Source organism: Leucopleurus acutus (assembly GCF_964270905.1).
Source record: "Leucopleurus acutus genome assembly, chromosome: X".
Lineage (NCBI taxonomy): Eukaryota > Metazoa > Chordata > Mammalia > Artiodactyla > Delphinidae > Leucopleurus > Leucopleurus acutus.
The window spans coordinates 83,872,628-83,887,933 of NC_139148.1; the positions used below are offsets into that span (position 1 = coordinate 83,872,628).

The 15,306-nt window shown below is 37.8% G+C and overlaps 1 protein-coding gene across 6 annotated transcripts in view; it reads left to right on the plus strand.

The window, feature by feature from the left end:
• Positions 1-15,306, plus strand: part of DIAPH2 (diaphanous related formin 2) — an 889,270-nt gene that overhangs the window by 675,588 nt on the left and 198,376 nt on the right. For all 6 annotated transcript variants that reach the window (XM_082864620.1, XM_082864622.1, XM_082864621.1 and 3 more), the window contains one exon: positions 11,966-12,101. In XM_082864620.1, the coding sequence (XP_082720746.1) occupies positions 11,966-12,101 (136 nt within the window). The remainder of the gene's footprint in view (positions 1-11,965; positions 12,102-15,306) is intronic.

Below are 15,306 nucleotides of genomic sequence, written 5' to 3' on the forward strand. Positions count from 1 at the left end.
AGGTCATGGAACCCTATTCACAGGCAGAGGACTGGAGCATTTCTTGAGGGTCTTTCCTGTTCTGAGTGTATATTTCTACTTGTCAAGGTAATCTGATATTCTTTTCCAAGTCTCCAAGGTGCTTTTCAACCCACCCAAATTGGTCTCATCAAAAACCTAATTGATTGTGCTGCCTCTTGCATCTTCTAAGATGCTGACAGTAATAAGGCTGTAAACTCAGCTCTCAGAGCTGTAACATACCACTTGTTTTGCCCTTTCCCCCCACCCACCCCTCCCCAAGATGCTTTCCCATTAAAATATCTTATCAGTCACTTCAGAATTTTATTTTGTTCCTTTGGCTCAAAATATATATTTTTTTAAGTTATAGATTAACTTCCTATAGGCGCCCAAAGCGCTTCGTAGATTTTAATCAAGTTGAGGTCCATAGAGGCATGTCAAACTCAAATGTTTTTCTTTCCCAGATGGAAAGAGGGATACTCCAATACCTACTAAGAAAAATATGTCTGCAGAAACTTGCAGCATTTGAAAACCTCTTCCATGCTCCAGATTGTCGATTAACTTCTAGCTAATCAGAGTTCAGCATTCTAATGGACTGTGACGGGAGAGGCAATTTTTCCTCCAACTTCAGATCCCATGTTTTTGCAGTTGTAAGGCAAATTTTAAAAGAAGGCCTTGGGGATTACATCCAGCCTTCATTATCGGTGCATGACCGCTTTGTAACCAACTGCAAGTTTAATATACAAGGAGATTTGCACATAACAGTCTTCTTTTCTTCCTTCTTCTCATTTTGAATAATTTACCTTTGAGATTCTCTTCACGACCACACTAGTGTGCAAAGATCTGTTTGTCTGTCAAACCTCCTGATATGTACAGCATATGAAAGATGCATTAATTTTTTACTTGTTTCCTAAGGAGGCTGAACAGTAAGCTGGTTGTGCTGAATACAAGAGAGGGCTGCTTTAGTGAACATGTACTGGAATTCACTTAACTGGCTTCCTCTTCTGCAGTAGATCAGTTTCTTCTATGAGTCTCCCCTCTGCCAAGAGGGAGTCATCTATACAAATAAACTCAAGGAACTTTTCATCTAAACTTTCCTCCCGAACCTGAGACGGTTTGGTCTTAAACCAAAAGATCACTGGCAGAGCTGTGTGTTATGAACGTGTGTGGATCACGCAAATATCTCATTCAAAACAAAGATCTCCTTTTCAAAGTTAGAAAACATCTTTTTCTTTTAACGTTGGAGGTTCTATGTAAACACTCATCTCTACACAAGTGAACTTTCACTGCAGAGTGTGGCGCTATGTCCCTGTGACAAATGTCATGGATTTCAGCCCTCAGAAACACTAAGCATTGGCATTTTTAAGAAAATAAATGTAGAGGTCAGTGAACCACAACCTTTGGATGATTAGGAAAGAAACCCACCATTTGAAGGTGGATGATGCTTATTTCAAGGCCACTCAGATTTTCTACAATAAAGAAATATGAGATGTGTAGGGAATTATGTATAGAGAGGTTCTTGGTAATTTCATGTTTTGAGAATTCCCAGGCTGAAAACTATTATTATGTAAATCGACAAACTCCAGCTTCCAGTTCCTAGAAAACGAGAAGCGTATCTGAAGTTTAACTAGGTTTTGACCTTTTATGTTAGGAAGACTACAGTAGGGAAGAATGGAGCTAGGAAGTTCATTAGGGATTATTTTATGTAAGGTGGTCAGGGAAATCCTCACTGATTAGGAGACATTGAAGCAGAGACTTGGTAGCCCTGTCTGAGAGCAGAGAGAACACAAGTGGAAAGTCTCTGAGGGAAGTTGACCAGCGGGGATAGAACAGAATGACCCAGAACAAGTAGTGGGGGGACCAGATCATGTCAGGCCTTGTAGGCTGTTGGAAGGGCTTTTTTTCTTCAACTCTGAGTAGGAATAGATGGATTCTCTGACAAACAGACTGAGAGAAAGGAGGAGGAAGGAAGGAGGGGGAATGAGCTGAGGACAGAGCTTTAAGGGAAGGTAAAAATTAAGGGTGGGAGAGGGCAGTGTAGTCGAGGAAGGAAGGAACATAGCATCTTTGGAATCTAAGAGGGCAGAAAATATCTATTTTGTTTGATTTGGTTATGTAGCCTATATCTCTGTGATCATACCATAGTTACTTAGGTTAGTGAGCACAACTTAAATCTCCATCTAACTACAGTATCAGTACATATGTTCGGTGTCTATTACTGAGACACCTAAGCACTCGAGCAAGCTAATCAAGGCTTCAGTTACCCCAGTGAGAAAGTTAGACTTCTCAGTTACAATCACAGTTGACTGGTTGATGAAGTATTTATGAGATCTTCCATAAGAGGAATTTGATAGGTCGCTTGCACCATAATAAGTGGAAATATCTGGGAAAGAAAAAAGTTTAGCAGTATTACGGTGCTGATAGAGTCTTCAAAGGTACTGACTCTCAGTGTGGTTGCTGCAGCTGAAAATTCTTTGCCCTGAGCATTTGTCATGACTCCTTCAATCCAACATGCCCTCTAAACACAGCGAAACTAGAGAAAAGGAACATCTAAAGTTGTTTGATGTTAATTAAAGGGTAGGATTCTTTCCTTTTTTTTAATGGAAAGCCCAAATTTGTGCCCAAATCACTGCTACCATCTTATGTAGGTTTTTCTCTAATCATCTGGTAGTTCAGTTCTTTGTTCAAATACTGAAAAATTCATCTCGGCTCACATTGTCTCTTCCCATTTGTAACCTGCCATGATCATTCTCAAATGAGACTGACAAAGACCTGGAAGAGTAGATGAGTCCAGATTTACTATGACCTTTGGTATTCTTTAGGATTTTCACTCACTTGTACTAACAAATAGGGACCTCGGCCCAAGTTACACATCAGTAGTGGTAACATATATTGGGATCTGTGTTTCCCAGTAACCCTTACCCTTGGTTACAGGCAAGTGCAGCAAATTGCAGAAATGTCTCGCAGCCAGAACAATTCAAGCAAAGAATGTGGTAGGTATCTACCTATATGAAGCAGAGTAAATGGGAAGGAAGGAGAATTTTGTTAAAGAAAATTTTTTTGGAAAATGATGGAAAGGCATCATACATAGGATTGCCTTTCCTTTTCGTCATCATGCTCAGCACATCTCTGGGACAAGGAAAGGACATTGCTGCTCTAACCCTAGTTCACTGGTCTGGACCACCTTTCCATCTCTACCTTTTTTGCCTCCTGTTATGCCTGGAATTAAATGAGAACTCCAACCAGCAAAAAGGTTATAATGTTCATCTTCTCTTCTCTTTGAAATCCTCCAGTAGTTGGTTTTCCAGTAGGACCAGCAGCCTCCTATGGGTCAGGTGGGGAAAGTTTAAGAAAGTTTTGTGAGGCCTGTGGTAGAAGACTGAGTGTAGACTAATTCTCCTTTAAGCAGACCAAGTGAATGACATTCTGAGATAAATACTCACAAAAGAAAGAAAAGCAAACTTCTTATTTCCACATCAAATGGCATTAGAGTATGTGCTTCATTTTCTCAGGGTGATGACAAAACTAACTCTAAATGTTAAACAACAAACAATAACAGCAAAAAAAAAAAAAAAAAAAAACCACTGCCTTCCCCAGGAAGCCTCATCCCTCTGTTTTTGCCACAATCTCATAAGGTGTGTTGAACCTTAAGTAAGACGATGCGTGTATTTCATTATTAGTCTACATAGCAAAATGTTCTATGATGTTTTTGTTTCTTAGATTTGTCAAATACAGTATATAAACCCCAGAATTTTCCCCAAAAAATTATCGTTCATTTTATCTATATCTTTTTTCTCATGGCTCAAGAAGGCAACTTCTGTCATCTGTTCAAAGGTTTGGGGTGTGAGAGAGATTGTGTGTTTCATTTCTTCATAGTTTTAACTGATATTGCACGATTTCCATATCAAAAAGGAGTCTTCCTTCTCCCCAGTGCACATGAGCATATGTGAGCCTGCTCCTGGGCTAGAGGAAATGGAGTACAGATCCTGAATTTGTACTGCCCAACTGTGGAATTATATAATAATAATAACCAGCCCATTTACTGCCTACTTCTTCTATGTGCCAGGCACTGTGCTTAATTGCTTTCGATGCAATATCACATTAAATCACAAACCAACACTGTGAAGTACAGTTATTTCGTAGATCAGCAGAGCAGGCTTAACACAGTTAAGTAAGTGACCCAAAGTGATAAAGCATGATGGTCGCTAGGCAGCTAGGATTTAAACCGGATCTCTCAGCTCCTAAAGGCCATCCTGTGTTCACAAGGGTATGCTGCTCTACTCAGAGTGTTTGGATTACGGGTCCTGATTTGAGAGGAACAAAATAAATAGGACTCTTTCCCATTATTTTTACTCTGGGGAATAAAATTTCTGGGTCAGGAAACTTTAGAAGTCTTATCAACAAGATGCATTAAAAAATGGAGCCTTAGAATCATCATACCTATCTAAGAAAGATAGAAATGTACAGTATCCAAGTCAGCTCTTCTTTGATTTAAATTTTAAGTGTTCTATGTTACTTTAAAAGAGGTGATTAAAAGAAACAATTTCAGATTCTAAAGAGGTTAGCATAAAACAGAAAGAAAGTAAAAGAAAAAAAAAGCTCCAAAAGCACTGTTTGAATTAAAGCTAAAAGAGGATCAGGTCCTAGGACAGTTCAAGATAAAAGGTGTGGAGAGAATTTCACCTATTTCACTGAGTTTTCATTAAAGAATTATCTCTCGGTGACTCACATTTAGTGTATAAAAAGATTTTCAATATAATACGTACCAGGTTTCTTTATATTGTTGCCAAATGATTTGACTCAGTACCATCTGCGAATCCTTCTAATATCCCTGATGTATGAAGAAACACTCAGGGGCATGATTGCAGTGTGCCTCTGGCACCAATGTTGCCAATTTGTTCACCAGGACATTTCCAATACATTCTTTTAAGGTTATGTAACTCTCTTCTAGCACAGCTTCCGATACTGAAATGAATCACAATCTTGACAAGTGTATTCACACAGGTACCCAGGATGATCCAAAACTCAAAAGAGAAAAGAATACATTTCTAAGTTTTTTTTTTCATGCCAAGTGATGGTGATATATATGGATTTTAAAAATTACCTTAGGTGCCAATAATATGGTACAGTTATAAATTATGTTCAGTATGCTTATGAGGGTAGATGGTGTCAAGATGCTACATTTCTAGTCCTGGGTCACATCCTCATGTCTTCCAAAAAAGAGGGAGGGGGTTGTGCAGAATAAACTATTGAAAACACATGAGGTAACATGTGCTTACTGTTTAAACTTTCAGATGTTTCTTTTACACATAATAATCACTGCCATCATGTATTGAGCATTTCTCTGTACCAGGCATCGTCTTCAGTGTTTTATATAAACATTATTTCCCTTAATCTATTTAACAACCCAGCGATTTCAGTAGTAGTGTCTCCATTCTACAGATGTGGAAACTAAAGCTCAGAGAAATGAAGTAACTAACTTGTTCAAGGTCACACAGCTTTTAGGATAAGTGATGGGAGTTTAGATATGAAACCAGGTTAAGGTGACTCCAAGATCCATTTTTCTTCCTAATTGCTCCACTTCTCCATCCCTCAAATATACTTTGGCTTCCAGTGAGATCACAGTGTTCACAAAGTGCTTCTGAAGTCAGCATGGGATAAAAAGCCATTGAAGGCAATGGGAGTAAGGAAAGGGTTTTGGTGGGAGGTGGTTTTTGTTTTTAAATATCACAAGGTTAGAAGATGCTGGGTTTGTGTAGACCTGACATGAAAGAAGCTGGCATCTGAGCCTCTTGGAATTTTCGAAAAAAGTTTCATCCATTTCGTAAAGCTTAATTGGAATATATGAGAGGTCTTAGCATTTACATGAGCTTTTTTTTTTTTTGCATATGACATTTTTAGTCCATAGGTCTCATTTGTTAATTATGCACAACAAGGGAAATAAGATTTGTAATTTATTCATACTTTTCGGTAAGGCAATAGAGTCTTACAATCAGTGAGAGACTTAAAATGAGGTTAGTGAATACATTTTGCAGTAAATCCTAGAGACAATTTTTGTTACATTTTACTCCTTCTGTGCTTTTTCCTGACTCTTGAAAAATAGATATGCCAGTAAAACTAAGACTTTTTTTCTGTAAACGTTTCTTATCTTGTATGAGGTTACTACCAAAAAACTTTCTCAATTAGCAGCATCCTTTTAGCAGAACACAGTTCTGTACATTGACAGAATCTAATCAGCTGGCATTCCCAGCCCTAAGAAATAATGATTGACGCTTACTTGAGAATCATGTTGAAGTAGAGGAGTTAGCATTTTAAAATGTTTAGTGAGGCTTAACAAATATACAGTGTTGTTAACCACAGTCAATTATTTAAAGGTTTTTTTTTTAAAAAATTCTGAGCTCAAATTTGCTCCTGTTGCTTTTATTCTTTTAATCATTTGGGTTTTGTTTTATAGGAATTAGGGTGAAAAGAATACATCCCATCCCTCAAAAGGGTTCTCTCCCCATCGACTTTCACATTTTTGGGAGAGTTAAACAAAGTCTTGAAATTTCCTATCTTGCTCTCTAGTAAAACTAAAGGTTGTTGATATGAAACCATAGTTAAGATTTCCCTTTCTCTTTTTAAATTTATTTCTCAAGGAGAGAGAAGTAAACAGGCACGTGTTTCCCACCCCTAATTTCCTAAAGCCAGAGTCAAAGAGTGAAACCACCAAGAGGAATAGGATGTTCTTTTTAGGCCTTCATGAGGCCTCTTCATGAAGACAGAATTGGTGATATCAGAACTGAATCTTACTCCACAGTCTGTGTTGCTTGAAAAATACATGCCTTTGTAGATGCGTTCATTCATTTCTATTAATGCCAAACCACAGAAATTATTTTCTTCTTCTGTTTCGGTCTCTTTGGGATTGCACATGCCATTTCAAATTGTGTGATTGATTTGTAGTTAAATTTATTCCTAAAACATTTAAGATGTGAACTGATGAACCTTTTACTTGGTCTGTTTCATTGTTTATAGATTTACATTCATGGTGTTTTAGTAGTGCCAGTTGCAAGTCTACCTTTCATATAGAAATTTAACCTATTCACATATGCCAAATTTCTCTACTAGCGATTTAGTGATATTGTTGACTGATTTTCTTCTACCCCGAATTGCATTAGTTCAAATTTTTATATAAACTATTTTTTTAGTTTTACTCTATTTTTAAGAAAGAAAAAGGAATGAAATGTGAAGAATGCTACAGAAATAGTATGATTCAGGTCCATGAATCACATAATGCCTATCAGTGATCTATATCAACATTTCTGTTCTCAAAATATAGTTTAGATTTGGGCTTTCTTGTGTTTTTATAATTATTCTACTGTCTTCATTACATAATCTTAGTCTATAAAAGGATGCTTATAAAAAATCAACAGTCTTGGGAATAGGATTCCCAAATTTATCACATAAAAATACTGAATGCCCAGTTAAATATGAATTTAGATAAACCATGAAAAAATCTTTTGTTAGCAATGTGTCCCAAATATTACATGATTTTTTTAACATAAATATATCCCAAGTATTGTATGGATAATGAATATTTTTTAGTATCAATGTGTCCCACATATCGCATGAAATTTATTAGTACAAGTATATGCCAAGTATTGAATAGGATATACTTACACTAAAAAAAATGATTCACGGTTTATCTAAATTCAAGTTTAACTGAGTGTCCTGTTTTTTATCTGACAACTCTACTTGGAAGGCATCATGGTAATGTGAGTGAACATATGTGCTTCTGGTACTTAAGTAGCTGTGTAGCCTTGGGCATCTCACTTAACCTACCTCAACCTAAGTATCAGCATCTGTAAAATGAGAACAAATACTAGGTTTTCTATAAATATTTGAAGTTATTTACTTAAAACACCTGGCACATAATAAATTTCCATTAAACACTAGCTGTTATTATCAGAACAAGGAAGAAATACAAACGCAAGTTACCAGTTTTTTCCATCTTCATAATAAATGACAACACTCAGCAGTTAAATAGCCCATTAGATTGATAATGGAAGAGTCCACCTGATCTCAGGTGGCCTCGGCCTGCAGCGGCTCGGCTCGAAGCAGGCTTTCGGTTCCCGGCCAGAGATTGAGGTCGGGTTTCCTATGGCCAGTTCTTTTGATTTGCCTGGTTCAGAGTCCCTGTTTGGCTCAGGATCCTCCCCTGTGTGTGCACGCGTCTCTCAGCCAAGATGGATTCTACCAAAGAGGCCTGTGGGTAGTTGGCACCACTTACTGTGGGGGTGGCGCCCCCTCCCTTTTAGACCTCCAAGGAGCTTTCTAGTTGGGAAGGTTTCCTTGACTTCGAGAATGAGAAAAATGTGGTCTCCTATCTTCTAGCTGGGCAGGACCCAGCCTCCTCTCTCAATTGTCCTGCTATTCTCATCTTGGAGTATCGGTCCACAGAGAACGAATCTCCAATTGCTTTCCCTGGGTTGCAGGGGGTGGCCCATCTACCTCCTGCCTCACACCCAGATGTTGGTTGATTGTTTACCAGATCAGAGATTTGACTGATAATAAAATATACACAAGCATTAACCTCCCTTCTCTCCTCTGCTACTCACCTTCTCTCATGTTACCAAAGATCATGCAACTTGTTAATATCAGAGCCTGAATGTATTGCCTTTGCACATTGTCTTTTTATTCTAAGTTACAATTTTATTTCAATCCTGCCTTTTTCAAACATCTACTTTTTAAAATTGTATTATTTTTTATTGAGATATAATTTACATATCATAAAATTCACCGTTGTGCAGTATACAATTCAGTGTTTTTTAGTATGTTCACAAGGTTCTGCAACCATCATCACTACATAATTCTAGAACATTTTCATCATGCCCAGAAAGAAACCCCATTCTCATTAGCAGTCACTCTGCATTCCCCCCTCCTCCTTCCCCTGGCAACCACTAATCTACTTTGTCTCCATGGATTTACCTATTCTGGACATTATATATAAATGGAATCATAACCATATGTGGCCTTTTGTGTCTTCTTTCACTGAGCGTAATATTTTAAGGTTCATCCATGTTGTGGCATGTATCAGTACTTTATTCTTTTTATGCTTGAATAATATTCCATCATATAGATATATATGTACCACATTTTGTTTATCCATTTATCAGTTGGTGGACATTTGGGTTGTTTCCACTTATTGGCTATTAGAAATGATGCTGCTAATGAACATTCTTGTACAAGTTTTTGTGTGAACACGTGCTTTCTTTTGTCTTGGATATATACCTAGGAGTGGAATTGTTGTGTCATATTATAACTCTATGTTTAGCATTTTGAGGAACTCAGACAGCTTTCCAGGATGACTCATTATTCTACATTCACACTAGCAATACAAAGCATTCCAATTTCTCCAATTCTTTATTTATTATGATCTGTTTTGTTGTTTTTTATTATAGCCATCCTAGTGTTCATGAAGTGAACTGTGGTTTTGATTTGCAGTTCCCTAGTGATTAATGATGTTGAACATCTTTTCAAATACTTATTGGCTCTTTATCTTCTTTGCAGAAATATCTATTTAAATTGTTTGCCCATTTTTAGTTGGGTTATTTGTCATTTTATTGTTGAGTAGTAAGAGTTTTTATATATTCTTATCAGATATATGATTTGCTGATATTTTCTCCCATTCTGTGGGTTATCTCTTCACTCTCTTGACAGTGTTGTTTTTGGTTTTATTTTTTCCTCCCTTTTGGCCACCCCACACAGCTTGCTGGACCTTATTTCTCCAACCAGGGATCGAACCTGGGCTCTGGCAGTGAGAGTGCCGCGTCCTAACCGTTGGACCCCCAGGGAATTCCCTTGGCAGTGTCCTTTGATGGATAAAAGTTTTTAGTTTTTATGAAGTCTTATTTATCTATTTTTTCCCTTTGGTTGTTTGTGCTTTTGGTGTCATCCACATTGTCTTTCTTCCATGAAGAATAAAACAAACACTAAACCCTGAGAAGAGAGACATGAGTTATTTTCCCAACTTTGCAATTACATAAATGTGTGACCTTAGGCAAGTATTTAAACTCATTCAGAACCCAGTTTCCACATCTGCAAAAAGAAGCTGGATTCAGCAGAGCAGACGATTTGCAATTTGGGGTGAATAAATTAATCTCTATGAAACCCCCTATGTTAGCAGTTCTCAACCTGGGTAACATTTGGCAATCTCTGGAGACAATTTTGGTTGTCAGAACCGGGGAGGGGTGCTACTGGCATCTAGTCAGTAGAGGTCAGGAGTGCTGCTAAATATCTTACAAGACACAGGGTGCTCCCACAACAAAGAATTGTCTTGCCCCAAATGACAGTAGTGCTGAAGCTGAGAAACCCTGTTCTAAAATTATGACTCTATTATTCAAATTTATTTTAAGTGGTAGTCTTTGAGTTTGTCTGCAGGAGCCAGATTATTTTGTGCTCTTAGCCTAATGTTAGATGTACTAGTGTTACAGGGGCAGGAGAAGGAGGAGGTACCAATAATTCTTGCAAGTCAAGAGAACTTTTTTGAAAGTGTTTTCAAGGCTTTTAGAAACTACTATTACCTTTTAATACGAAGAAAAAATATTTCAATATAGATACCTCCAGGCCAAGGCTTGTAGATGTATTCTTGTTATTGAATCCTTTTCTTTAGGATTTCTGGAACAAAATAGCTTTTGTGAGATAGTTGGTACATGCTGTGAAGTATGTCTGATGAATCATAAGAGGAAAAAAACCCAGAACAACTTAATGGAAGGAACTTGCAGTCAGTGTGTCTCTGCATTAGTGATTTCTCTAAAATGACTATTCTCTAAAATACTATTAGTCCAGCAGAACAATTTACTCCAGCGTTCTCCCATACGGTCTACTGGAATGTACTGATTACCTTGAGTTCCACAGATAATCTATCCAAAATAAAATAGACAATAGCTTGAAATATGCTTCAGCACTCTTAAAGATCTTGGCATGTAAAAAGCTATTAAACGTGCAGGTGTTTCTTTCCTGTAATAATATAGATGGAATGGTGACCACCTCCGCCACACCCACCCACCACTATCATTGTCATAGACAAGGTGTTCTAAGTATTTTATAAATGTATCTCATTTTTCTTACAAAAATCTTATCACGTAGTTTAAAAAAACATTTTTCAGATAAGGGGAAAATGTAAAATAGAGTGGTACAATACCTGCTAAGCCATATTTTCCTATTAAACTTTTTTTTTTTTTTTTTTTTTTTTTTTTGCGGTACGTGGGCCTCTCGCTGTTGTGGCCTCTCCCGTTGCGGAACACAGGCTCCGGTCACGCAGGCTCAGCAACCATGGCTCACGGGCCCAGCCTCTCTGCGGCATGCAGGATCTTCCCGGACCGGGGCACGAACCCGTGTCCCCTGCATCGGCAGGCGGACTCTCAACCACTGCGCCACCAGGGAAGCCCTAAACTTTTTCTTATGTATCAAAACTATTTCATATTTCAACCACAGAGACAATATATTTATTGTTAAAAAATCTGTGAACATTCATGTTTCGAATTTTCTAGCACCCCAGGTAATAGCAGTTAAAGCCTGAGTTACATATAATTTTTTTTCAAGAAGAATTATCTTACGATTATTTCTTTCTCTCAAAAGTATATGGGGGCTTCCCTGGTGGCGCAGTGGTTGGGAGTCCGCCTGCTGATGCAGGGGATGAGGGTTCGTGTCCTGGTCCGGGAGGATCCCGCGTGCCGTGGAGCGGCTGGGCCCATGAGCCGTGGCTGCTAGGCCTGCGCGTCTGGAGCCTGTGCTCCACAATGGGAGAGGCCACAATAGTGAGAGGCCCACGTACCGCAAAAAAAAAAAAAAAAGTATATGAATATACCTCAAAGCTGCTGTAATACTTTTCCATCTCTGAGCACCCACACTTGTGTGTATAGAATTTTAATGTTGCACAACTCCTCCAATATATACGTAATGGAATAATTTTTGTTTATTTGTACAGGAAGCAGTGAAAGAAAACAACAAGAGAAAAGAAATGGAAGAGAAGACTAGGAGGGCAAAGCTTGCAAAAGAGAAAGCTGAACAAGAAAAGTTAGAACGCCAGAAGAAAAAGAAACAACTCATTGATATAAACAAAGGTATGAAGTGCTTCCGTTTTTTAAGAAAGAGGTATGAAGTGCTAAATAATTGCACTTAATTATTGATAATTTTGAATTATAAAGTGAATAATGGTTTTGGTAGGAAATTCACAATATTATTAGTTACTTGTATCAAATGTCTTTCATGTTATTATCTGTATTTCTTTTCATCCTGCACTGAACACAGGCTTTCAGATGATCAATACAAGGTAATATGTTGTTGCAACACTCTTTTTTTCTTCATTTATTTTACCAAATCATATTATGTTCTAGATGAGGCAGTGGTAAGAGAAGAAGAGAGTGAGATGAAAAGAGAAACACTGGTCTGAGGAGATGAGCCTTATGGCTCTAATTTTATTTTGTTGACACATGTCTGTTGACAGTACAGTAATAATTAACACCCTCTCTTGGGGGCTTGAACATTTCAAGTCATAGTGGATATTGACAGCACTGTTATAAGTTGCAAAAAAATAGGGAGAAGCACCTTGTCCAGCTGTGAGCCTACAAACAAAATACTGATATATCCACATAGTATAAAGTAAGTTGTTTTCTTGGTTAGCAAGAATGACTGTATAGTAAAGGTGGATTTTTTTGGTTTGGTTTGGTTTGGTTTTCTTTTTAAAGAAGAGAGGGTAAGGAAAGAAAGTGATCAGCACCAGGTAGCTGCAACTTAAGAATGCAAAAGCATAACCTTTGCCACTGAGGGTTAGAGAATTGAAAAACAAAACAAAATCTGAACAAGATGCAAGATAATATGATTAATATGGACCACCTATTTCTAAGTATAATGATATTAAAAATTGCAAGCACTGTATAATGTTGACTGTGTGCCATATTTTAAGTAAGTTAATCTTCATAACATCTCTGTGAGGTAGGTACTATTATTATCTCATTTTACAGATGAGGAAACTGAAGCTCATAGAAATTAAGGAACTTGCCAAGGTCACACAAATGGAAGTATTAGCAGCAAGATTAAAATCTAAGTAGTCTGGCAATAGAATCTTTGCACTTATAAATGCCATTGTCAAATAATAATAACAATAACAACAACAGCAACAGCTAACATATAGTACTTACTATGTACTAAGAACTGTTCTAGGAACATTATGCATTTGAACATATTTAATCCTCATAAAACCCTAGTAGGAGGGTGCTACTATCTCATTTTTAGATGAGGAAACAGACACAGAGAAGTTAAGTGAGTTGCCCAAGTTAACAAAAATAGTAAGAGATAGAACCAAGATCTGAGCCTAGGCAGTCTGTGGCCAAAGTTAATTATTAATTATTATTACATATTGTTAATCATAGTCAGTTACTCTGTAGTAATGTCTCTTAATGGCGAATCTTCTGAAATAATATCTATACCATTCTTCTTCATATCTCTAAAATACATAAAATTTTTCAGGAATTGACTGCAGTTTATCTTTTTACCCAGGAAATAAATATAATTTTAAAAGATGAGAAAAGTATATAGAAGGGATACAACAAGGTTCTACTGTATAGCACAGGGAGCTATATTCAGTAGCCTATTAAAAACCATAATGGAAAAGAATATGAAAAAGAATATATATATATATATTTTTAAATAAATGGCTATGATTTACTCGGGGGAAAATGGAGCACGACAGTACTTGTAAGCCACTACACAGATGTGCCGACATCCCCAATTTTATAAGTGAGGCAGAATCTCAGTGCAACATTTGGGTCTTGCAAATACAAACACACACACACTCACACATACACTCACATACACACACACTTCAAGGTACCCACCTGTAATACTGAAGGTGTGGAGATTGAGGTGTTTTTCACTCCAGTGTTTCTTTGCTGATTCATGCCCACGCCATAAAATCCATGTTAAAGGCGAGGTCTTTCCCCGAACTTGATTATTTTCTGTCTCCTTGGATTGGATGGGACATATCTCACTCAATTAGGAAAAGTACTAGAGCACAGTATTTGTAGGAAGTTCTCGCTTAATAGGTGATGGAGTCAGTAGAACTGTGCTGAATGTTAGTTCCCTTACGTGCATGAAGGAGTACTGAGAGAAGAGGCTGGAAGAGGTACAGGACAGACTGTGCATTCACTTGGCTATGCTAAGGGTCTTACCCTGAGAGCTGTGGGAAACCTATGAATGTTTCTAAATGGGAAAGTGATATGCTTTTTTCTTAGAAAGATCATTTTGACAGAAGCATAGAGAATGGACTGGAAAGGGAACAGCCTGAGACAACAGAGGTTAAGAGGTTATCATTGTCCTGACAAGAGATGATGGTGGCCTGAACTAATGCAGTGGTAGTGAGGTTACAGAAGTCACCAGTAAGAGGTGTATTAGATTCTCTAGGTTGTGGATATGCAGAGACAGGTCTATCTTAAGGAATTGGCTTGCATGATTATGGAAGCTGGCAAGTCCAAAATCTGCAGGGTAGGATGGCAGCCTGGAGACCCAGGGAAGAACCAGTGTTGCAGTTCAAGTCCAAGGGCAGTCTGCTGGTAGAATTCCCTCTTGCTCAGGGGAGATCAGTTTTTTGATCTATTCAGGCCTTCAGCTGATTAGATGAGGCCCACCTACATTACAGAGGGCAATCTGCTTTACTCAAAATCCACTGATTTAAATGTTTATCTCATCCAAAAACACCCTCAGAAAAACATCCGGAGTAATGTTTAAACAAATATCTGGACACCATGGCCCAGCCAAGCTGACACATAAAATTAACCATCACCAGAGGGTTGTTAAAAGGTAGAACTGACTGACCCTGATGATTTTAGATGTGGGAATTAATTGAAGGAAGCATTAAAGAAGGTGGTACTCTTCATAAAGAAAAAACAGTTCAAGAATAGAGCAGACTTTATCAGGAGGGTTACAATGATTAGTGACATTTTGAAGCTGTTTCATTTTCAGAAACCTTGTAAAGATGGGAAATGTCTAAGAAGCCATTGTGTGTGTGTGTGTATGAAACTCAGGAAAGAGGTTTAGACTAGACAGACAGACTTGGGGATCATTGATTTTTGATGATTAAAGTTAGGGTATATTAGTTTGCTAGGGCTTCTGTAACAAAGTACCACAAACTGGATGGCTTAGGACAACTGGAATTTATTGTCTCACAGTTCTGGAGGACAGACGCCTGAAATCAAGATGTAGGCAGTGTCCTGCTCTTTCTGAAGACACTAGGGAAGGACCCATTCCAGGCCTCTCTCCTAGCTTCTGTTA